Here is a 26,466-nt window from a genome sequence, read left to right as displayed (position 1 = left end):
CTCATATCGTGTATGCAAAATAGCTATAAAATTGCATTTCAACATGCCTTCGAAAGTAATATTTCATAGGGCATACAAATAACGCTATAAATATAGTTTATACATTTATGAGGCAGGGTATGCAGCCACTACATTCTTATAAAAGTGTAACTATATCTATAAATAAAAGTCTTAAAAATAGCCATGATGATCTATACTCTTACCCCAAACTTTATTATTCCAGAAACTGTATTACTTTTACTGTCATGCCACTAATAAAATGTCTAAATATTTTCTAGTTACCTAAAGAAAACCCAATCTATATATACTCTCTCTTTTAATCTTATGATTATAGAATTAACTCTTTTAAATTATTTTATAGTGAATGAGAAAATTAGTTCATAAAGTGAAAACAATTATAAGTAAATAATTATTTCAATTAAAACAAAGTTCACAGAACGTGTATACTTCTAATGAGATCATTAATAATGCTTATACTTTTAAAATTTAATTTTATTGTTTACTTAAAACTCACCTTATTCTCAAAAACACATGCAATACAGTACAATATAATAAACTAAAAGATACAGTCACACAAATACATATTATATATATAAAGATAATACCAAGAGAAAAGAGTTGAGGCACTAAATGGAGTCAAGGATAAAAGTAGATCACAAAAGGCATTATAGAAATTTCACAGGCTTACTAACAATATATGAAAAAGTTGGTTCTAAGCTTTCTATGAGCAAATCTGAGGAAGAAAATATAATTAGCAATAATCATGAGAGCCTTATGAAAACACAAAAACCAGCTGATTCTTCAGTAAAATTACATCATGTGCTCATAAAAGACTGGAAACTAATTTCTCCCAAAAGTCCTCTTAAACAGAACAAGTATAACAGAATTAACAATTACTTCAATCACATTTTTACAATGAATAATGAAGGACTTCCAACAGACTATTTTATATAACACTCATATATATCAATTCAATAAATCAATACATGAATAGCCAATAAGATATTTAAATGTGTCCTTCATAAACCAGTCTCAACTTATCTTGAAATGATAGTGCAGTTCTTTATAGTAAGCATATGCCTTAAATCCATTTCCTTTCAACACTTAAGTGCTGAGGAAAAGTTGATAAAACCTCCAGATAATATTTTGATATTTAATAATTATTTAAGAATAATTTATCATTCCTGAAATTTTCCCCACAAAATGATGAAGACAGCAATATTTTTCCAAACTGGAAAAATCATGCCAAAGCCTGCTTGCTCCTCTTATAAAACACATAGCTAGGAAAGTCACACTATCAACTTGCCAAATAAGAAACTATCAGCCAAAAATAATAATAAAAAATAAAAACACTAGAAATGTAAAAGGACTGTAACTCTGGGAGAAGAAATAGTTACATTTGAGGAAAAAGTGTAACAAAAGTACAGTCATGTGAGCACATATGCAAAAAGGTAATAAAGGTGAAAAAGTTATGAAGAAACTATATTTTGGAGGATGAAATATTCCCTGGAACTGTGTTTAAAGTTATCTGCCTAGTATAGATGGCCATTTCCCAAGAGTTGGCTGCCCACACTTGCAATGGTTTATAAAATACAACCACGTCCACCATCAAGATTCTCATTTCATTGAATGAAATAGGGCCTGGGTATCAGTATGTTTCAACACTGCCTCCAAGTAATTCCAATGTGCTGCCAATTTCAAGAACCAGATCTTGACTAAGTGGTCCTCAAAGTAAGGTTCCCACACCAGTATCATCAACATCACCTGGGAATTTGTTTAAAATGTAAATTCTTAGGGTCTACCCCAGACCTACTAAAACAGAAACTCTGCAACGAGCCCAAGATTCCTGTGTTTTAACAAATCTCCAGGCAATTCTGATGTGCTTCAGAATACAGCACAGGTGGAACGTGCTTTGCTAGGTACCAGGGCTATAATGGTGAACAAAATAGCCTCGTTTCTACCTTCCCGGAGCTTGAGGTCTAGGAGACACATGAAAGATCCTTCCTTTGCAAAACTATTCTTTCTGTCTAGTTTATGCCAATAAAACCTGTTCAATTACTTCAATTAATTTTCTAACTTCCAGCTTTTTTCTTTCTCAGGCCTGTCTATATACAAATATCACAATAAATATTTAATAAGCATCTATTATCTTCTGACTGCACACTTCAAACCAAGCCAAGGGCACAAACAGGAAACACACACACACACACACACACACACACACACACAGACGCAAAATATACTTGGGCAAGGCATAAAAAATGGTGAGCTTCATTAGTATCAAAGACATAAAAATATATATACAATTGGATACTATTTTAACTTGTCAAATTAGAAAATATGAAAAAATACTTAAATATTCAGTGTTGGCAAGCACATAGAAAAACAGGCATCTCATAAACTGCTCGCAAAAGTGGTACATTTTTGAGGAGTAATTGAGACTTATCAAATGTCTAACTTACGAATAATACTTTGTAATAACTGTAATAATAATAATTAACACAAAATTCTAGTGTGCATGGTTTCATTTTCCTTTCAGTACATGATGTGAGATGTGGCAAAGCTATACATTGTTCAACGAAGATTGATTAAAATTGTTTATCACCAAAAGCAACTAATAACAGTGATGACTTGAATTAGTAAATTTTGGTACATTCACTTAATGGAATACTCGTGACTCATAAAAATATTAATAAATAGATGACTACAGATTGCAAACAAAATTGAATGCATGGTTAAAAACAGTATGGTCAATATAAATGCATATTTATTAAAAATATACATGCATATATGCATAATGTTCATATCATGGTAGTAGGATTATGGTTAATGTCATTGTCTTTCTTATCTATATCTAAACACTTTTCTAAAATAAAAGTGTATTTTTCTTTTCATAGTAAAAAAAAAAAAAAGAAATTTTGTAGCAATAAAAAAGCTAAGAAATTCTTAACAGTATATGGTCTTTACCCATAGTATTATTTTAGTTAACTTGCATTATCCAACAAAATCCAAAGATAGAGAATGCGTTGGGTATCTTTAAAGACAGACATACAACCAAGCACATAGTACTGACAGGTCATTACCTGAGTGGACCACTCTTTAAGTAAATAACACTTTCTGCTGGGTTTTATACATCTACTTACAGTTTTCTGTTCTCACAGAGTAGGGGCTCAGGAAATACATGCCTAATGTTAAGGATAAATGGTATGCCTAGTCAATACAATCTATGAATCTTTTAGGTAGTAAAGATGCTTGATTTGAGTAATTGATATATCTGCATAAATCACTATGTCACAAGATCATACTGATGTTATAAAAGTGATTCATATTTCATATGGCATATTCATTTGTTCAAGTTCTTGTCTTATTATAGGGAATCAAGTCTAATTTACCTTTACTTAGTTTGGGAAATGTGTTTTTCCTACAATTTTTGGGGGCAATTATAACAATTCTTCACTGGAGTTGGAATGTAAGTATAATTATTTCTTTTTAATGTGGTTAAAGGTAAAGCATATTTAAAGATTATATAATGAAAATGAATTTTTAATTTTTGAATGCAATTGTAACAGAGATATAAAAGTTATTATTTTATTATTAGTCAAAAATGCTGTGATCTTTGGTAACATAATTTTATAGACCTTTTTTTGACTATCTTCTTAAAACTTTATCTTGTATAGCAAGTATGCTACCTAACCACTCTCTCTGTCATTTTAGATATGGTTCACATGTTCACATATTTTCAGCACAAATTTTTCTTAAATCCCATGTATTTCAAGCGACTGCATTTCATTTTTTTGCAAACATTTAGGTTCAGGGGTACATGTGCAGGTTTGTCATACAGGTAAAATTCATGTCATGGGGATTTTTGTACAGATTATTTCATCCCCCAGGTAATAACGTTGGTACCCAAGCTATTTTTTTCTGGTTCTCTTCCTCCTCCCACCCTCCACCCTCAAATAGGTCATAGTGTCTGTTGTTCCCTTCTTTGTGTGCAAGAGTTCTTATCATTTAGCTCCCACTTATAAGTGAGAGCATGCGGTATTTGGTTTTCTGTTCCTGCATTATAGTTAGCTAAATATGATGGCCTTCAACTCCATCCATGTTCCTACAAAAGACATGATCTTGTTCTTTTCTAGACAATTTTTAAAAGTTATCCAGCTAAAATACCTTTGAATAAAATCAAAATTAAAGTGATTTAATTTACTTACGCACAACAAATTACTGATATATATGAAAATGCAAATAATAGGTCCTTAACTCAAGGAAAATCTAAGATAAGGGCATTGTTTTGTGTGTTTAGAGGGATAATTATGCTTTATATTCAGTCCTATGGCAATACTGCCAGAATGCCACTTGACAACAAGTATCAAAACAGTTAAAAGAAAATAACTACATAATTGCACTCGGTGTCTTGGCAAAAAAAAAAAAATAATAATAACTATAGTTAATTTAAATTTCAGCTGTTTGCACCACTTGCTTTTCATTGCAGTAAAACTGTTTCTACTGACTGGTATTTAACCATTATTTTAGATTTAACAATCTCGATCTGTTAGAAATTATGCTGGGAGAACGTTACGGCTTCTAAACTGGCCTATAAAATATTGGCTTATCTTCTTACCAGAGAAGGCAATAATTCTGGTATTTACAGTCTAAGGGACTGAAGCTTTGAAAATTATTATCGTTACAGAAAAAAATTATAATATTTTCTCTTTACTGAAGCTTTTATCTACATTCATATCCAGCACTAGATATAGAAGGATACACAGAGTTAGTGTCACACGGACATAGTTTGCGTTTTTTCTTTTTGTTTTCAGTTTTTTTTTATTTTTTTTGAGACAGAGTCTCGCTCTGTTGCCCAGGCTGGAGTGCAGTGGCATGATCTCGGCTCACTGCAAGCTCCACCTCCCGGGTTCACGCCATTCTCCTGCCTCAGCCTCCCGAGTAGCTGGGACTACAGGCGGCCGTCACCACACCCAGCTAAGTTTTTTGTATTTTTAGTAGAGATGGGGTTTCACTGTGTTAGCCAAGATGGTCTCGATCTCCTGACCTCGTGATCTGCCCGCCTCGGCCTCCCAAAGTGCTGGGATTACAGGCGTGAGCCACCACGCCTGGCCTGCATTATTTATGTGGCGTTTAGTTTATCATGATGTCAAGTCTGCACAAATATATAATAATACAGATAGGAACGTAGGTGCATGAGCAGCAGTGGGGACCATAACTCACTTCCAACTGAAAGATAATGATCAGTGTTGTTTTTTTAAAAAATCTGGGTACTTCTACTTTTCAAGATAGTGCATATTCAAACAAATAGTTTCTCAACCACCTGTAAGCAAGTCCTAACATTTTAAGCAAATCCACAATATTTTAAAATATCCATCACTTCCAGGTAATCATGCGATTGGTTAATCATGAGATTGGTATGTGTGTTTTTGTTTTGATCCAACAGAAAGACAAAGGTAATTTTGATGAGACCGAGAAGAGACCATGTATGCAAAAACGATTGAGAAAAAAACATTGTGTATTGTACAATAAATGAAGGAAGCCAAAGGGTGCCTTGAAATGATGTTTTTTAGACTGACTCAGGGTAGAGTTTTCCCTCGAAACTATTTTACAATTATAACAGTTCCTTTACGACACACAAATCTGATTTTTTTTTTTTTTGAGACAGAGTCTCGCTCTGTCACCCAGGTTGGAGTGCAGTGGCACCATCTCAGCTTACTGCAAACTCCGCCTTCCGGGTTGCAGCTATTCTCCTGACTCAGTCTACTGAGTAACTGGGATTACAGGCACACACCACCACGTCTGACTAATTTTTTGCATTTTTAATAGAGATCGGGTTTCACCAAGTTGACCAGGCTGGTCTTAACCTCCGGACATCAAGTGATCTACCCACCTTAGCCTCCCAAAGTGCTGGGATTGCAGGTGTGAACCACTGCATCCGGCCCACAAATTTTGTTTTTTTTTTTTTTTAATGGAAGGACCTTAGAACAATTTTTCTTTCTTCTGAAACATTTTGGTTTTTAATTAGTTATTAGATTTAGAGAAAAATGAATCTTCTCTGATCAAAATTGGAATTAGGTGAGAAAGCCACCCTCTCTCTTTTAGCAATACCTTCCCCACTTCTTGCCTTGAAAGCCCCTAACAGTGAGATTCTAGAAGCATCTAGAATTTGTAAAAATACAAATTCCAAACTCTATTCCATGAATTTTTTTTATCTTCTTAGAGATAAAGTGTCATTCTGTCACCCAGACTGGAGTGCAATGGCATGATCGTAGTGTATTACAACCTCAATGTCCTGGGCTCAAGTGATCCAACCACCTTTCCCCTCTCAATGGGATTACAGGTGTGAGTGACTGCACCTGGCCTCATTCCCAGAGATTTTAATCCAAGGTTTTAGCACCTGCATTTAAAAATGTATAAGCAAATTTATATATAAATTTTCAGTGGTCCTTAATCTCCATTTTGAGAATTTCCCCCAAGGGTTCTATGAGCATAGTTAGAAACCAATGACCTAGAATACACATAGGTATTCTACTAGACATCATTTCACATGAATGAAGTGTGAGGAACTTTATTTTGCTCGAGGGAATAATTTTATACTCCAAAAAAGTATTAATATTAAACATTATTTAACCAATAGATTGGCATTTAGTGCAATAAAATGTATTTGAGGACCAAGAACTTAAAACTTTGCTCTCTAGCTTCCAGCAATAAAAATGAATAAATTGGATCAAATAAAGGCTTTTCTTCTTTTTTTTTTATTATTATTATACTTGAAGTTTTAGGGTACATGTGCACAATGTGCAGGTTTGTTACATATGTATACATGTGCCTTGTTGGTGTGCTGCACCCATTAACTCGTCATTTAACATTAGGTATATCTCCTGATGCTATCCCTCCCCCTTCCCCCACTCCACAACAGTCCCCGGAGTGTGATATTCCCCTTCCTGTTCCCATGTGTTCTCATTGTTCAATTCCCACCTATGAGTGAGAACATGCAGTGTTTGGTTTTTTGTCCTTGCGATAGTTTGCTGAGAATGATGGTTTCCAGCTTCATCCATGTCCCTACAAAGGACATGAACTCATCATTTTTTATGGCTGCATAGTATTCCATGGTGTATATGTGCCACATTTTCTTAATCCAGCCTATTGTTGTTGGACATTTGGGTGGGCTCCAAGTCTTTGCTATTGTGAATTAGTGCCGCAATAAACATACGTGTGCATGTGTCTTTATAGCAGCATGATTTATAGTCCTTTGGGTATATACCCAGTAATGGGATGGCTGGGTCAAATGGTATTTCTAGTTCTAGATCCCTGAGGAATCGCCACACTGACTTCCACAAAATAAAGGCTTTTCTTATGAGATAAAAATGATCATAAAATTTACGGTGCTTGGCTATGAGCCAGTTTACATACTGTAGAGACACTGCCTGGGCTAAGAGACTTGACCAATTAAAGTAATTGTGTAGGTGAGAGTACAGGATTCTGAGATCATATAAAACCACAAACTAAGAGGAATCATTACACAAGACCTGCAAATATACAGTATTCTAAGCATACTTAAATGAGAACTATAAGGCTCAGATTCTAGGTAATCCCAGTATCTTGATTCAATGATAAGCAAATAATAATTTTTTTAAAAATTTCTCAGCTGAAAAGGACTCATGATTTTGCCAACTGCCTTAGTAGTTGTTGGAGCATGAATGGGTACAAACTCATTTTAATACTAGATTATGGTTCTTTTCTCAAAATACTAGGAAAAATACTTTTCTACTAAATATTCTCCTTCCCTACATAATTCAAAGGAAATGGAAATCTTATTCAACCCCAAGCTCAAAAAAAACATGTAAATTGTAACTGATGATATTGTCATTGAATGATTTTTACTTTATCTTTCCATTGCATCATAGTTGAGAGCAATATTTCCATATACCTTGATTACAACCCTAGAAAAATCACACCAGGTAACCTCAGTTGAGCCCTGCTGAGCAGGACAAAGGGAGAATCCACTCACCGAACTCTGTGCTGAAAATGCCTCCTTCTACAAGAAGAGATGCCTTTTTCTGATTCATGTAAAAATTAATAAACTAGCTGCATGGAATGGTGTTACTCTCCCACAAACATATAAAAAATAAAGATGCAATCTTAACTTTGTATCACAGAGTTCACTTCAGATGTACCAAGGATAGTCCATTAAATTGTGGATGCAAAAAAAAGTATAATATCAGGTAGTCATGTCATTTTCATGGTAAAAAATATGCATTTTAAGACCTTGCCTAAGACTCAACTACATAGTGAAAATTTCCCTACATATTCCTACCCTACTGTGGCTTTTCTAGACTTTTTATTGTTTCATTAAGTGTATAAAGAGAGAGAATATTTTGAAAAATATTATTGTGGTTTTTTTTTCTCTTATACTTGCTTATAAATAATCCTTACTTTACTGAGTCAGAAACAACCTTTGCCTCCAAGAGAGCTGGGATCAGAGAAAGAGACAAGAAAGAATTGACAGAAAGCCTTTCAATTTTTAAAACTAATCTTGAGAACTATTTCCAAAACAACATCCTTAAAAACCTGGCTTTAAATTTCTATAGCAAGACGCCTGAGAGAAAAGAGCCATTTTAAAATTAGAAAAGTTTTCCTTCAAACACAAAAAACAAAATTTGGAAAACTTAACTTAGAATCTTACCATAAGCTATAGAGTAAGATATCTGATGCATAAGAACTATTTTTTAAGAAAAGAAAAAATATCAAGCCTTCCTTGGCTGAGGAACGAGCCTAGAGAGAAAAGAAGGACAGGAGAGGAGATATAAGGTTAGGGGCTGTTCCCTTCTCCATGATTTATTGTCATGTAGAATGCATATGTTAAATATTATCTGACCATTAAGCATTCCTATTTAAAATTTAATTTTGTGTTCTGTAGCCTGTAATTATAAAACACAAATATATTGATGCTAATTAGCAACTAATTCATTCAACAAATAATTATTGAGGCCTGTTATGCACCACACACCTGAAAACAATGCAACACATTGGGAAATCACAGCTCCTGGGATTCCTTAGGAAATTTTCAGTCTATTGAAAGTGGTAGGGTGAGAGGAAATACGGAAATATAAATTATTGCTTTTGACACATTGCTACTTCTACCTTTACCACTTATATGTGAAATTCTAGTCCACCTTTACTTAAAGGACTTATAGATTATTCATAAGATATTGTTTATTGATATAAGCCACAAAAACTTTCTGTAAGTGCCCTTTGCTTTTTTTGTGAGTCAAAAGCAGCCCAAGGAAAAAATTAAAGAAAAAAATTTTAAATTAAAAAAAATTAAATAAAAAACTGGAGCCATCTTAACAGAACAAAAACAATGACAAAAGAGAGTTCTAAAAGCAGGGAGGGAGGAAATCAGCCTGAAGAAAATAATTGAGTGCTAAAGATATTGTGAATCTCTTGGGTATAAGGCCCATCTGCAGAAGGAGGTCCCAGACAGAGCAGCAGAGACACCATTAGTTTTCTTTGAAGCAGCAGCTACTGAGTTTGGGAGTTGTGAAGTTTTAACTGTGGAGAGGGCTGTAAAGGGCATAAAGATTTTGAAAAGATCTGAGAGCATCTGCAATAACATTTCCCTGGAATCATCAGAATGAGAGGAGGAAGGACGGGGTCTTGCAGGACTTGGGCACACAATAGAATTGTGGACTACAAAACAGGGGAAAGATACTAGTTATGGAATCTCAGAAAAAGAGAAGATACCAAAATAAAAAAAAAGAACAAAATGAGGTCACAAAATCCCTACTTAAAATAATTATTACCATGTAAATGTGAGGAGCAAATGAACAAGGAAAAATGTAAAGAAAAGGTAAAGAAAATGACACATGAAAAAGAAGTCAGAGAAGGATGAATACTTGTGCTGGGAAGGGTAGCAGGGGGCTGGGAGGGAGGTGGGGATGATTAATGGGTACAAAAAATAGAAAGAATGAATAAGTCCTATTTAATAGCACAACAGGGTTATTATCATCAATAATAATGGTACACTTTAAAATAAAGAGAGTAACTGGTTTGTTTGTAACTCAAAGGATAAATGCTTAGGGGATGGGTACCCCATTCTCCATGATGTGATTATTATACATTGCATGCCTGTATCAAAACACCTTGTGTAGTCCATAAATATATACACCTACCATGTACCCACAAAAATTAAAACTAGAGGTTTCAGTGAGCTGAGATTGAGCCACTGCACTCCAGCCTGTGTGGCAGAGTGAGACTCCAAAAGAGAAAAAAATTAAAACTAAAAAAAATGATGAGGCCTTGAAAGATGGGTACTTGAAAAAATCCATTAAATGACTTTGTATGTCATGTTGCTTAATTTTTTTTAATTCATAAATTCATGTAAGTCAGTACCAATACATTCCTTCTCCCTGCTTGTTATACACCAAGGAATATCCTTCTTCCAAGGTAACACTAATAATTCCATCTATGTCTTATTCTGCTTCCTATAAACAAGTCCTAATAAAAAACAAGCTGAACAAGTATATAACTATATACAGTCATGTGTCACTTAATGACGGGAATAAGTTCTGAGAAATGCATTGTTAGGCGATTTGTCTTCACCTCAACATCATAGAGCATAGTTACACAAAACTACATGGCATAGTTTTTAAATTTATATATGTAATTTTTATATGAAAAATCAAACATCCCAGCACCATTACTAAATATCAATCATTTTCCCTGGTTGGTTTAGGGGAATGTAAATTGATATTGCAATTGATATTGAGGAAAAGAACATTAAGTTCATAAAACATATATGGAAAATAAAAGGTAAGAAAACTATTAATTTTCAAATAAAAACATAAACAAAAGAAACAATCATCATGCAATATCTAGCTCAGAAATTTCAAAAGAATCAGAATACTGCTAAGCTAAAAATTTAAACAGAACTGTGTATAAATATACACAGTCAGAATGATGGGAGGGAGAGAAATAGGAATGTGGGGAGAGGAATAGAGGTTCCATTCCTCACAATAGGATGTCAATACAGGAAGCCAAAATTTTTGAATCAAGAAATGACTATATATTCTTTTATAAATATGGACTAGCACCTATAACCAGTCCCTAATAAAAGTGAGAAAAGAGGAATGATCTTAGGACATAATAGGATATCTCCAGGGAATTGGATTGACGGTACTGAAGGAATGACAGCTGTCTGTCATTATAAGACTGTCAATTCTCTTTGACACTTTTAGACTAGATGCATGGAGTCACTGTGATAAAAATTTGTTACATGTGATACATAAAGATGCAAGTGGTAGACAGAAAAAGTTGGTATGTAAAATACACAAACATGCTTATAGCACTAGAAAATATTCACACATGAAAAAAGTTAAAAATGGACAAAAGCCTTAATAGTCAATACAATAAAGAAAAAAATTACATTTGTTGTATAGTTTGCTCTTCTTATCCCACCCAGCCACGCTGGTCTTCCTGCATGGTCCCGGCTCAGGGCCTTTCCCTTTGTGTTCCATTCAGAAACAAACGTTCCATCACTAACAAACCCTTTCCTTGTTTCCATTCTGCTGTGCAGCAGTTAACACCATCTGCAACATTTTCTCTTTATTGACTTACTGCCTGTCTCCCTAATGAGAGCAAAGATCATCTGTTTCAGTCACTCCTTTATTTCTAGGGCCTACAGCAGCGTTCTCACACAGTAGGCATTCTATTTCTTCTTTGAAGCAACTTTATAATATTGAGATAATATGAAATTAACTGGGAAATCCACTAGTTGAGAACAGGTTAGTAAATTGTTGAAAGTCATTACAGTGAAATGCAAATAATGATGAATATTTAATGGCATGATTTATTGAAGAGGGGAAAAATCTTTTCGTCCTTGTTGAAAATCTGTACATTTACCTGTGTTCATACATGTATGACAAATACACATCGGAGTGAGAAAAAGTAGAAAGAGAGAAAGGGGAAAGGGGAGGGGGAAAAAGGGAGGCTAAAGAAGATGAAAGGGGAGGAGGAGGTGGTGAAGGAGATGGAAAAGGGAAGAAGGAGAAAAGAGATTTGGGGAGGGAAGAAATCCATAGATCATTTTAAAAACAATATATTAACAGGGCTTTTCAAAGAGTGATAATATTATTTTCTTCACTTATTCATGCACTTCTCTGGTTTCTATGAAATTCACGAGAGCATTCATTGCTTTTTTAATTGATATTTTTTCCATTTTGTATGAAAGAAAACACTCAGCCTTCTTTTCAACTTAACATTTGTCTTTACAATGGCATTTGCCTAGGATAAGGTGGTGGGGGCAGAAATTTGGGAGATACTTAATAAATATTTCCCAAGAGACATATTCGAAATACATGGTCACTTACTGTGTATGATCCACCGATGGCCTGTGGTTTTCTTCCCCATGATGACCACTAATCCCGTTCCCGAGCCCCCACCTGAATGTGTTTGAATCTTGAAGTAAATGTACTGGGATTGGTTGATACCAGTTACACAGGCTTCTTTCCTCAAAGCTGCAAACTTCCATAACTTGGACAGGGTAAAACAAAGAAAAGGTGAGCTAGTAAGTGGCAATTTCTCTGTACAATCTTAATCAGCACTTTCTTACTCTTGTTTTTATAATGTAACTTTTAAACATTATTAAAATAAATAGGCAAATGGTTTGTAAAATCACTGGAAGAGTTTCAAAGAAATCTAGGTTTGTTCTAGTCAAATATTTATAGGAAAAAAATAGGAAAAAATACATATACTAATGATCTGGTTTCATGAGGAGGTGAGATTTTAATTAGCTTCTAAAGCAGAAATTTAAGCACTTCCATTAAGCTATTTCATTGTTTGCATGATCTCCAAGTTCTGACAAGTCTGTTCTTAGTCTCTGAAGGGGTTATTGCTAATTCCCAACTTCAGTTTAAGCAACGAGATTTCCAATAACTTTGATATTGGACCTGTTTCCTAGCAAGTTTCACAGATTCTTGTAATAATTTTATTCTAATATCACAGGAAATTACAGGTCCAGCAATTTTTTAAAATGTACAGGTTATCTGTAAAACTGTTTTCTGAATTCTCTCTCTGAATGTGTTCATGTGTCTAAAATCTTCCACTGCTGAATAAAAAAGAAATATTCAATTCAATGAAATTCTTGTGTATACTATAGAAAACCTGGTGTGCACTCTAGCTTTTAAATGACATTAACAGTGGCAGCATACCACTATGACCATTTAGAAATTTGGGTATATGAGTTAATGTGAAATCTGAAAAGGAAACATTTAAAAAAGTGTTTTTAGTCATGACATTCAGGTGTATTAGTTAATCTCTGACATTAATTGTTTATCCTGTGAAAGGATTTAGGATCCAATATATCTCTGTTCTTATCATTTAAAATATATAATTTGTAGGCTTTTAATAGAACTACTAGAAAATATAACGTGTCAAGCAAGATGAATAGGTTCTAGGGATCTGCTGTACAATATTACACTAGAGTCAACCATAATGTATCGTACCCTTAGCATTTTGTTAAGAGGGTAGATCTCATGTTATGTGTTCTTATTTTATTTTTATTTTTAGACATCGTCTCACTTTGTCACCCAGGCCAGAGCGCAAGATCTCGGCTCCCCCTCCCAGGCTCAAGCAATTGTCCTGCTTCAGCCTCCTAAGTAGCTGGGATTACAGGCACATGCCACCACACCCAGCTAATTTGTGTATTCTTTTTGTAGAGATGGGGTTTTGCCATGTTGGCCAGGCTGATCTCAAACTCCTGGGCTCCTGATCTGCTCACCTTGGCCTCCCAAAGTGCCATGATTACAGGCGTCAGCCACTGCACCTGGCCATGTTATGTGTTTTTATCACAATTTTCAAAATCAATTAGAAAATCTGTAAAGTTTACAAGCAGATTTGTCATACTATTTTATCTTACAAAAGGGTGGAAGAGACAATATCTCAGTTTATTCATAAATAAAATGGTAATAATCATTTATATTTGTTCAAAATTATAAAAACTATTTGAGTAAGACTAACTTAATAGTAGGCATTCATTTAGGACATTTAAAGAATATATCAAAACTTCCCCTCTAATCATAAATGACATTACTAAAATGGCAAAGTCGAACTTAGAGGAAATTCAGTATTCCCTAAAGATACTCATTATGTGTAATTAATTAGGTTTGTATAAACTCTCACAAACACTACAACTTATATAAGATCATAAGGGGATTCAAACGCCTTCCGATGAGCAAGTCTGAACACCACCACACCTTCCATTGTATTATTTTCCATCTGTGATGCATGATATAAATCCCTGGTTAGCTTGAGTTAATTACTGTCTCATCTTATGCACGAAGTGAGTCAGCTTTGATTTTACGACTTTTTTAGTCTAGATTAGATAGTTAATTGGTGATGTATTTGTACATTAAAAAACATTTTTTTCTAGGTTAAAAGAATAAATATGAACCTCATTGGATTTCTTAAGTCCTAGAATTTCTTCACAAGGTTGACATAAAACAAGAGTTTCACTACTCTTTCTGTGTTATCTCTCTGTTCTAAGCCCTTAATATTATCAAGACACTTGAGAAATATGATGCTACAGTCAATTCACAGGCTACTCCATGAGGAACAGGGAAGGGAAAGATATTACAAAGTGTTTACCCTTCTGATCTTGTGCTTTGCTCATTCAGACACAGGTTAATTTTTCTCCTCTCAGACTATATCTTTGGCTGAGAAGTCCACTTTTAAATTAAATAGTTTGTCTTTGATCCGTTTAGGAGAAGCCATTGAGTTGGCAGGTACCACTGAATTGGCAGGTAGAAATCAGGACACAGGGGATAAAGGTCTCATTTGCATTAAGATAGGTTTTCTCATGAACTCTGCATATTTTAATAGTACTAATGTTGTATGTGGGTTTTGGCAACGGCAAAATTTGAATGAATTAATTTGACAGTACTATAAAGCTACCTCCCTAAACATTCCCTATTTTATAGTGTGAGGAGTACAGATCAAACGGAATGGATGGAAAGAGCTACTAAATGCTGCTCCCAGAGTCAAGTAAAGTTTGTGAAAATGATAGTTTTGAATCCAAAACATTAATCTAAAGACACTTACTTCTTACTGGGCCTGGTAGAAAATGAATTCTGATTCTTCCATTACAATTTTCTGTATGAATAACTGTTACATTTAGAAGTTGCTCTAACTTATGTTGAAAATATCTAACTATGATACTACGCTGTGCTACTTAGAGATTACAATTATATTTTCTTATCTATTTTGCAGCAATATTTAAACAAATTTTAAGAATCCACCTACCACAGGATGCTTCATCTGATTTGTCAGGGCAGTCATATTTAAAATCACATTTCTGCATTTTTTCGATGCAGTGACCATCAGACCTGCAGACAAATTCATTATCTGTGCAGTTGTGTGGAGGTAATGTTACAGGAACTGAGGTTTCTGGTGGAGTTGGGAGGTCTGCTGGCAAATTACCTTGATAAGAAATAATATACAGGCATTATTTAGCAGGTTTTCTGGTTTTCTACTTCTTTAAAGATTTTACACAATGAAGCCTTCTAAATATGTCTCACAATATCATAGAGAACAGTGGGTAGTATCAACTACTCTGCTAAAATAAAATTGAGGTTCTTGTTTTTAGTAACAGTAAATAACTAAACATCTTTGATCATGAAAAATTATAAAGGTAGAGATGGAAATTACTGGAAAGCTATTCAGAGCTCACCAAATAAATGGGAGGCCCAAGGCCAGGGCTTAGAGAATCAGCAGGAACCAAGAGAGTTTCAGATTCTGGAATTAAGAGCCAGAGGAAAGATCTAAATAACTTTCTAATTTACTAGGTAAATAACCTTGGTTCTTCCACTGCTACAATAAATCTAACATCTCCTCATCTTTGTTTAACATATTTTCACTTATGTAAAATTCAAGGTTTCAGGAAAGAGTCAAACCAGAAATCCTCATCTAGAAATTCTGTACAAGATTACAATTTCTGAAATTACTGGGGATGGAAGACATTTATAGATGTTGACGGATTTATTAGTTATTCAATAAACGTGTATTGATAACATGTCTGTGCCATACACGTGGTAGAGGCAGGGAATCCAAGCTGTGGAGAAAAAGTTAAATATTAAACCTGAACTAAATTGAACATGGACACAAAGAATGATCACCAAGTCCCAGAACGGATTGTGTGAGCCCCTTCAGGCTTTCATCCAGCATTGTTTAGAAGAAATCCCTATTTCAATCTATTCCTATACGTTAGTTATTGAAAAACAACAGACAATCACAAAAATAAGTCAACCTTTTTGTGTTCCTTGGGCCTAGTCTCAAAGGACCCTTGTGACTGGACCTCATGCCAAACAACTCATTACAAAAAGAGCTAGGGTCCCAGACTGCGCCGAAGCTTCATGAGACCTCTCCTCCTCTGTGCATGGACTAGTGGCCAACTCTCGAGCCTAGGCCACTGCTTCCAGGCCTGGTGGTGAATCCTCCATTGTCTGGTGAGTGCAGTGTCCAACTCTGGAGCCCAGGCTGTTGCTTCCCAGTTTGATGGTGAATCCTCCATAGTCTGGTGAGTGTAAATATGTATATATCTTTTCCTTTCTCCCCTTCCCATTGCGATTTGCTTATTATATTATTTGCTTATAATAACAATTTGCTTATGTTAATTTGCTTATTATATCATTTGATTATATCTGCATTGCTATTTACCTGGGATAAAGCTTGTTTACCCTTAAAGGTATCGTGTGTGTGCCTTTCCTTCTCTCCTCGCGCATTTCCTGCACAGAACACAAGTCAAATATGCCATCTCTGCCATTAAATCGTTTACATCTAGTGGACAAGGCAGTCAGATATATCTTTCATTATAGGTATTTGGGATAAATTTATGGTAAAGATATAACGCCAGGGAAGCAAGAATGGCATCTTTCATCCCTGCATCCATAGAAAAATTCACAGACCATGGTATATGGTAGGTATGCTAATATTGACAAGTGAATAAATGGATGGATGGATGGATGGATGGATGGACGGGTGGATGAATGAATACCAGAGTGGATGAATGAATAAAATATCAAATGGAAGATTACACAGTGTATTGAAAGAAAACAGAGGAAAACCATTTATCAGATGGGAGTCAAAAAGATGCCTTGGCAAGCTGATGCTTAAACTGACTTTCAAAGGTTGATGAGCTCATCTTGCTAGGTGAAAAAGAATACAAGGTCTTTACGGGCAATGAGAAAAAACTTGTGTGAATGCATGGAAATACATTAAACTGTTTTTTTATTTTAAATACTGTGAGAGTTTAACATGATAATATCTTGTGATATGATAAGCATGCATCTGATTGACTCATTAGATATGGAACTGGAGAGTAGACAGTTACCATAAAGAGCCAGCTGAAATCAACTTAGGAGTCTGAAATAAACACACAAAAATGTGAAGAAATAACAAGATATAAAATGTCTGCTTCAAGATGTACTTTTTGGCATCAGTGGGAAGCATGAATTGTAGGTTGCTCTAACATTGGAACAAAATAATAGAACAGTTAACCTCTTTCTTTAATCCAGTCAACTAATAAACCAAAGCAGAGATGGTTTAAAGGAAAGAGCAAAAATCTGAGCAATATTAAACGTCCAGTATCTGGAGGACTGGGGATTTACATGCTGTTGGGAATCTGGGGAAAGTCCAGTAACTGGTAGTTTATTTCTTAGCTCAAGTACAGAGGCAATTAAGACCTAAGATTGTAGACAGATCAAAATATCAACTTTTTATTGATATAGCTAATCCTGAAGAAAATTTCCTATTTCTGTAGACAAGTGGTCTTCTAAAATGTGAAACCCAGAAATAAGACCCCGAACTATGTCTTCCAGGCTACCCTGTGTGAAAGTATAGCAAGGAAGAGTTGACCAGATTTCATATTTCCTCAACTAGTAAACACTAAAAAGAAAAGAGGAGGTGAGGGACCAGGCATGCATACACAGATTCTTCTTGAAAACTCACCAATCCATTTTGCTCTTCCTTCCTCTGGGAAGGAATGAATAAGAGGATGAAGAGAGACCAGGAATACTAGGCTACTAGATAGAGCTCAGTCTACATGAGAGACTAAGACCAAGGAAATAGTACTCTGATCCCATAGGGATGAGTTTGAAATGATTAATGGATTGTTAAGTAAATGAGTATTCTATTCCCCAAGATGAGATATATAAAATATAGAAGAGAAGGAGTCAGTTTTTAGGGATAAGAAATATTTTCTCACCAGGTGTGGTGACTCCACCTATAATCCCAGCACTTTGGGAGGCTAAGGCAGGTGGATCACTTGAGCTCAGGATTTTGAGACTAGCCTGGGCAACATGGTGAAACCTCATCTCTACAAAAATAAAAACTACAAAAATTAGCTGGGCATGGTGGCCCACACCTGTAGTTCCAACTACACGGGAGGCTGAGGTGGGAAAATCACTTCAGTTGCGGAGGTTGAGGCTGCAGTGAGCCGAGATCACACCACTGCACTCTGGTGTGGGTGACAGAGTAAGGTTCCACCTTCCCACCCCCAACCGAAACTAAAAATAAAAAATCAAACCATCAAAATAAAATAAATGTAAAAATAAATATTTTCTATCCTAAAATAGAAAGCCAATGACAACAACACAAAAAAAGGAGATCCTAACAGGTTGGAAACTTTATCTCATATCCAGTTGGATATACTCACATCTAAGTCATTGAACAAAAATAAGAACCCAATTAGAGGTGAAAGTTATTACCTTCCATAGAAATCTGATGCATCCAACGTTATAATAAAATGTGAAAAAAAATTAAAAAGAGAATCATATTATCATTTTTGAATGCTGATGACTTTGAAGATCTTGAAGGACAGAGTTTGAATCAGAGAAAGAAAAATTCGCTAGCCTTGATGAAAAATTATTTTCAAATAAATCTATAATGAAATTATAAAAATCACTTCTGAGGGAATTTGCTGAGAACCGAACCGCAAAACATTCAATGGCCAGGTTGATGGATATTTTATATGTTTCAGTGGAATATATGGAACAAATTTCTTTGAAAATCATCCTTTAAAATGTTTAAATACAAAGTCTTAAAAATAATCTTCTAATTTGATTGCTAAATTTGTTGTGACATTTCAGAGCATAATTCACTTACATAATTTTACTGAAAACATATATAATTAAAATGCATTAGAAAATGCATGTAAACTTTTTATTTGTATGTCCTATATCAAAAACGTCATCTGGAAAATGACGTATTTTGTCAAAGTTTCAATGAAAGTTTGCCTTTAACCAAAGCAGGATGTCGAGTTCTTTCACTTTAGCACATGCGCATCCAAGCTGGATTGTTCCATATTTAGATAATAAGGTTTTAGTTTAAGACAAAGATTTCAGTTCCACAGAGATGACTGTCATTTGCACCGAGAAAAATGGTCTATGCTCTATTTTGAAATGCGTTAATTTCAAGAGAGAATGGGTACATTTGTGTTCCAAGCTCAGGGTAAATACACATTACTAGAACAATAAAAGTCTTAAAAAACAGTGGATGACACGTTTTCCTATCCTTTACATTGATGTATATTGTGTATATTTATGGAAATAGAGATTTACAGTTAATCATCTTGCCTTAATACACAGAAACTTCAATAAACAGCTAAATGGAAACACATATATGATGTTCTTCACTGACTGTACTACTTTAAACTTGCTCGATAATACACTTCTAGTCACAAATACCTAGGATTTACTGATTTCTGATTTTATTTCTTTTTTATTTTATTTTTATTTTTATTTTTTGAGACAGAGTTGCACTCTGTCAACCAGGCTGGAGTGCGGTGGTGGAATCTCTGCTCAATGCAAGCTCCGCCTCCCAGGTTCACCCCATTCTCCTGCCTCAGCCTCCCAAGTAGCTGGGACTACACGTGCCTGCCACCACGCCTGGCTAATTTTTTTGTATTTTTAGTAGAGACGGGGTTTCACCGTGTTAGCCAGGATGGGCTCGATCTCCCGACCTCGTGATCTGCCTGTCTCAGCCTCCCAAAGTGCTGGGATTACAGGCATGAGCCACCGCACCCGGCCGATTTCTGATTTTGTTATTCTTCCTTCAAGAGAAGAGCATTTTAGGGCAGGACAGAAGCCCAGCAAATTGAGTGTCAATAACTTTGCATTTGAGGAAAGAAGACATCAACTGAACTGCTTCAGATTCAATTACATCTTTTCTTTAAAAAAATGACTTTAATTATAATTTTAAACATTCATATAAATTAAGAAAATTATATAATAGATACATGACTCCACCACTAAGACTAAATAAATTGTTATTATAGCATTGTTTCAGATCATTATACTAACAAACAAATGAGGAAGAAAAAATAGAAAGAAAAAACCTTTCTATAAAGCTCAGACCTCATTCTTCCTCTTTCTACCCCTTCACTAATGCCTTCAGAGGGACCCTTATCCAAATACTAGTTTGTACCAATTTGTATTTTCTACTGTTTGTTTTCTGTTTTTTTTATTGTGGTAAATAGTATTAAGGCTATTCACATTGTTGTACAACAGATCTTTAGCGCTTTTTTTAATCTCAAAAAACAGAAACTATATCCACTAAACACTTGTTCTCCTTCCTTCCTCCCTCCCCCCAGCTCTCGGCAAGCACCTTTCTACATTTGTTTCTATGATATTGACTACCATAAATACTTCATATGAGTTCAGTCCTCCAATGGTTGTACTTTTGTGACTGGCGTATTTAGCTTAGCATGATGTCCTTGAGGTTAATCCACTGTCTTAGTTCAGGCGGCTATAACACATTACACACTGAGTGTCTTAAACAGCCATTTATTTATCTTAGTTCTGAAGGCTGGGAAGTGCAAGCTCAAGGTGCCAGCAGAAGTGGTGTCTGGCCCACTTCCTGGTTTGCTGATGGCCATTTTCTCCTCGTATCCTCACATGGTAGAGAAGAGGGAGAGAAAAAGCAAGCTCTCTCCTATCTTTTTATAAACGCATTGATTCCACCCATGAAAGCTTTACTCTCCTGACCTAATTATCCCACATACAAATACCATCATGTTGGGGGTTGGAATGTCAACATATAAATTTTGGGAAAATACATTCAGTCCACAACATCTATGTGGTAGCATGTGATGGGATTTCCTTCCCCCTTAAGGCTGCATAATATTCCATTGTATGTATATGCCACATTTTCTTTATCCAATCATCTGTTAATAGACATTTGGGTTCTTCCACCTCTTAGCTATTGTGAATAATGTAGCAACGAACAAGGGGAGGCAAAAATCTCAAGGTTCTGCTTTGAATTATTTTGGATATGTATCTGAAAGTAGCATTGCTACATCATAGGATAATTCTATTTTCAATTTTTTGAGGAATGGTCATACTGCTTTCCATAATGGCTAAACCACTTTACAGTCCCACCAAGAATGCACAAGAATTCTGATCTCTCTATATTCTCACTAATGCTATTTTTTATTATTTGGATAGTAGCCATCCTAATGGGTATGAGGTGATGTCTCATTGTGGTTTTGATTTCCATTTTCCTTATTTGCTCATGTTGAGCATCTTTTCATATGCTTGTTGGACATTGTCATATCTTTTTCTTCTTATCAACCCCAAATCTGACACCCTATTCCTGTCAGCACTTAGATCAGCAATTACAGTATCATGCAGACTAGTTTCACTGCTCTAAAAATCTTCCATCTATGCATCCTACCCTCTCCCCTAAACAATGGCAAACACTAATGTTTTTACTATCTCCATAGTTTTGCTTTTTTCCAGAACATCATATTGTCAGAATCATAGGGTATGTAGCCTTTTCATACTGGCTTCTTTTGCTTAGTAATAGGCAGGTAAATTTCCTTCATATCTCAGCTTGACAGCTCATTTATTTAGCACTGAATAATATTTTTCTCTGGATGTGATCCAGTTTATTACCTATTTATCTACTGAAGGACATCTTGGTTGCTTCCAAGTTTTAGCAATTGTGAATAAAGCTGCTATAAACACCTATCTATGTCCAGGTTTTTTGTGTGAATATACTCATTTGGGTAAATACTAAAGCACTTGATTGCTGGATGACGTGGTAAGACTGTTTAATTCTAGAAGAAAATATCAAACCTTTTTCAAAGCAGCTATATAATTTAGTATTTCTACCAGCAATGAACATGAATTCCTGCTGCTCCACATCCTTGCATTTGATATTTGACATTTTAATTTGTATTTTCCTAATTACAGAAATAATGAAAATTATTGCGATTGTAAAAATTATGTAATTTTTACATCAAGAAATACTTTGGGTAGGAGTGTAAATTAGTTTAACCAATGTGGAAGACAGTGTGGTGATTCCTCAAGGATTTAGAACCATAAATACTATTTGACCCAGTAATCCCAATACTGGATATATACCCAAAGGATTATAAATTATTCTACTATAAAGATACATGCAAATGTATGTTTACTGCAGCACTATTTACAATAGCAAAGACTTGGAACCAATCCAAATGTCCATCAATGATAGACTGGATAAAGAATATGTGGCATATATACACCATGGAATACTATGCAGCCATAAAAAATGATGAGTTCATGTCTTTTGTAGGGACATGGATGAAACTGGAAACCATCATTCTCAGCAAACTAACTCAGGAATGGAAAACCAAACATCACATGTTCTCACTCACAGTGGGAGTTGAACAATAAGAACACATGGACACAAGAAGGAGAATATCACACACCAGAGCCTGTGGTGGGTGGAGGGCAAGGGGAGGGATAGCATTAGGACAAATACCTAATACATGCAGGGCTTAAAACCTAGATGACAGGTTGGTGGGTGCAGCAAACCACCATGGCACATGTATACCTATGTAACAAACCTGCACGTTCTGCACATGTATCCCAGAAGTTAAAATATAATAGAAATAAAAGATAAAATTTAAAATGAAATATTTTTAAATACATATTTTTAAAGGGCCACTTTGGTATTTTGCTCTGGCTTATAACTGATGGTTCATATCTCCTATTCCTTTTCCAATTGGATTATAGTTTTCTTATTTACAGGTGTATATTCCACATACTCCATTCTAATCCTCTTATTTATCTTTATGACAAATATATTCTCCTAGTCTGTGAAATGTCTTTTTGTTTTGTATGATATCCTTCAAAATAAAAAAACATTTAATGACCTTTAATTTATCAATCACTTCTTTTATTGTTAATGCCTTAAAGTTTCTCTAAAATTTTTTCTCTAATATTCGAGATGTTTCTACAATTTTTAAATTTTGATAGTTGTGGTTTACACATTTAAGTCTTTACTTTAGACTTTATTGTATATTATCTATGATTATAATCTAATTTATATAAATAGCCAGTTTTGATCTATTAGTCTATTGAGCAGCACAAACTTTTCTCACTTATTTACATTTTATTATGAAATGTATAAATTTTTATTATACTTGTATAAAAATGAGTAACATATATGCCTGCTTTAAAGAATAAAAGATATGAACCTACCAGTCAGTTTATGAAATGTCAATTTCCTGATAGTTTTGAAGCCTCCAGTGTTTTTCTTGCTGATTCTAACCTCTCATTGCTCATCTTTCAAGGTGAGTAGTATACTGAATTATTTTTCATTTATTTGTTTTTCTGATTTTCCTCATTTGCAGGTGCACCAAATATCCTCTCACAGTTTGTATTTCATTAGGTTGTTATGTGATTAAATGAGTTAACTTTTTTTTTTTTTTTTTTTTTTTTTTTTTTTTTGAGACAGAATCTCGCTCTGTTGCCCAGGATGGAGTACAGTGGTGAGATCTTGGCTCACTGCAACCTCCACCTCCCGGGTTCAAGTGATTCCCCTGCCTCAGCCTCCCAAGTAGCTGGGACTACAGGCGTGTGCCACCACACCTGGCTATTTTTTTGTGTTTTTGGTAGAGACGTGGGTTTCACCGTGTTGGCCAGGATGGTCTTAATCTCCCGACCTCGTGATCTGCCCGCCTCGGCCTCCCAAAGTGCTGGGATTACAGGCATGAGCCACCATACCCGGCCTAACATTCTTAAATTCTAATAATAGTGACAGAATATAGTAAACATCAGGGAGGTCCTTTTTAAATAAAATGGTATTTGGGTTTTGAACTTTAGATGAACGGAAGCTTTCTCTGTATCAGCAACAGAGATTATAACGATTAGAGATTTTAACCAATGCAATGTGATATTTTCCTCAAGATAGTACTTTAATTCATTAAGGTTAATGTGTATATTGTAATTCAGTAATTCTGAATGCTGTCTAATATTTAATTATATGGAAATATATTGTAGTTAGCCATTCTACCATTAATGATTTGGGGGTTGATTCTTCTAAGGTATTGTTTTCTCATTTTGTACATTTCTCCTTATGTATCTAGAAATGGAATTGCTTGGTCACGGGGTAGGTACAATTTCAACTTTAGGAGATAATGCCAAACGAGTTACGAAAGTAATTCTATACTTCCCAGCAGTATATAAACATTCAAGATGCATTATGTGCTTGCCGTCCATTTGTATATTTAGGTTTATCCATGTGTTTGCCATTTTTCATCACATCCCTGGTTGAGCTCATTTTGTGTCTTTCTGAGATTCACATTTACATAGTTCATTTGTCTGAACTGCAGAATCTGGTGCAGTGAAATATTTGTGTGTGTGTGTGTGTGTGTGTGTGTGTGTGTGTGTGTGTGTTATCCTTTGAATGCCATCTTAACCCTCTTTCCTGAAAAAGTTTTGCTTTGCTTTAAGCTAACAATTAATATTTTCAGATCTCTGAAAATTATATCTGTCCTCCGACTTCTGTTCTTGCTGTTGAGAAGTCAGTCATCAGCCTAATAGTGGTTCTTTTGCAATTGACTCACTTCTGGCTCTCCTCTCTCCTTTTTCTGCATCTTGTCCATCCCATATGCTCTTACTCCCTAACTCTGGCATTTGCTTTATCTTTCTGTTCTATTTCTCAATAATCTCTCTTTTTTTCTCTCACCTGGAGATTTCCCCTTTTTAAGCTCAGCTTGACATTTAAATCAATGCATGTTATGTTATAGTCGACATTTCTAGGAATAAATAGTGTCACAGTTATTAGGTCATCTGGTCTTCCATACTACTAAAACCAGCAGTCTGTTTGGTGTGTGTGTGTGTGTGTGTGTGTGTGTGTGTGTATGTGAGACAGAGAGAGAGAGAGAGAGAGACAGAGATAGTCTCACTGTCGCCCAGGCTGGAGTACTGCGGCGCGATCTCGAATCACTGCAACTTCTGCCTCCCAGTTCAAGCGATTCTTGTGCCTAAGCCTCCTGAGTAGCTGGGATTACATGCACCTACCACCATGCCCATCTAATTTTTTTTGTATTTTCAGTAGAGACCGGGTTTCACAATGTTGGCCAGGCTGGTCTCGAACTCCTGACCTCAGGTGATCCACTCGCCTCGGCCTCCCAAAGTCCTGGGATTACAGGCTTGAGCCACCGCGCTCAGCAAAACCAGCAGTCTGAACTGCATCTTTAGTTCTGATTTCAACTTAACTAGAGAATGATCATTAGAGAGAAATCATGGACATGAGTTGGATGACTTCAAAGAGAGACCAATGAGTTCATAACTGAGGAAAAGTACAGGAAAAGTACAATTCATTTTTATCTTAAAAAGGTTTCAGAGAATAAGTAAAAGGACAACTACTCTAAGCAAAAACATTGTAAGAGTTTATAATTCTTAGTCCTATTCTCATTACTTCCTTATTTATTACTCCACCAGAATGAGGAAATTTTACAAACCAAGTAAGTCCAATGTCTTGCATTGAAGAGAAGAGCACTAAAAGAGCTAAATGAGAAAAGCGTTTCTTCTTCTGGAACTGAACTTTGCAATTGGTGGTGGTTGTAACTGGGAAGATGCAGTTGCAACTGATTTCACAGATTCTGTGATGTGGAAGTTAAACAGAATCCAGAAACATGGTCAGGCCAATTCTTCACATGTTACTGAGGCATGACAAGGACTGCAAGATTCCTGACGGACTCTCTGGTCCTCACACATTGTTTAGACTTTCCTCTAAGGGACATGAGGTCAACTCATTTAACTTTGCAAATAATTAGAAGAGTATTTTCTAAAGTATCACACTCTTAACTCAGGTGATGCTAGAAATGACTACGCAGTATATGGAAAGAGAGAGCAAGAGAGCGATTGAGTGCACGAGAGCTCCTGTCTCATCCTCTTTTTGTAAGAGCACTAATCCCATCAAAAGAACCCCATCCTCATGACCTAATCTACTCCAAATTACCTCTCAAAGGCCCCACTTCCAAATACCATCTCAATGGGTATTAAGGTTTCAATATATGAATTGTGGAATGGGGCAAATGTTCAACTCATTACAAAGCTTATAGGGTTTTGTTGGCCTATAATTGCTTAGAATAAGGCTAAAGTTGGTAGCAATGATAGATTTAAGTCTCTTTAA

The 26,466-nt window shown here is 35.3% G+C and overlaps 1 protein-coding gene across 1 annotated transcript in view; it reads right to left on the bottom strand.

The window, feature by feature from the left end:
* Nucleotides 1-26,466, bottom strand: part of MALRD1 (MAM and LDL receptor class A domain containing 1) — a 695,880-nt gene that overhangs the window by 450,881 nt on the left and 218,533 nt on the right. The window contains exons 20-21 of the mRNA XM_032166926.2: nucleotides 15,304-15,480; nucleotides 12,375-12,537 (exon numbers count right to left, since the gene is read on the bottom strand). Coding sequence (XP_032022817.1) covers nucleotides 12,375-12,537; nucleotides 15,304-15,480 — 340 coding nt within the window. The remainder of the gene's footprint in view (nucleotides 1-12,374; nucleotides 12,538-15,303; nucleotides 15,481-26,466) is intronic.

Source organism: Hylobates moloch, unplaced genomic scaffold (genome assembly GCF_009828535.3).
Source record: "Hylobates moloch isolate HMO894 unplaced genomic scaffold, HMol_V3 SCAFFOLD_2, whole genome shotgun sequence".
Taxonomy (NCBI): domain Eukaryota; kingdom Metazoa; phylum Chordata; class Mammalia; order Primates; family Hylobatidae; genus Hylobates; species Hylobates moloch.
This window is presented reverse-complemented; position numbering and strand designations above follow the sequence as displayed.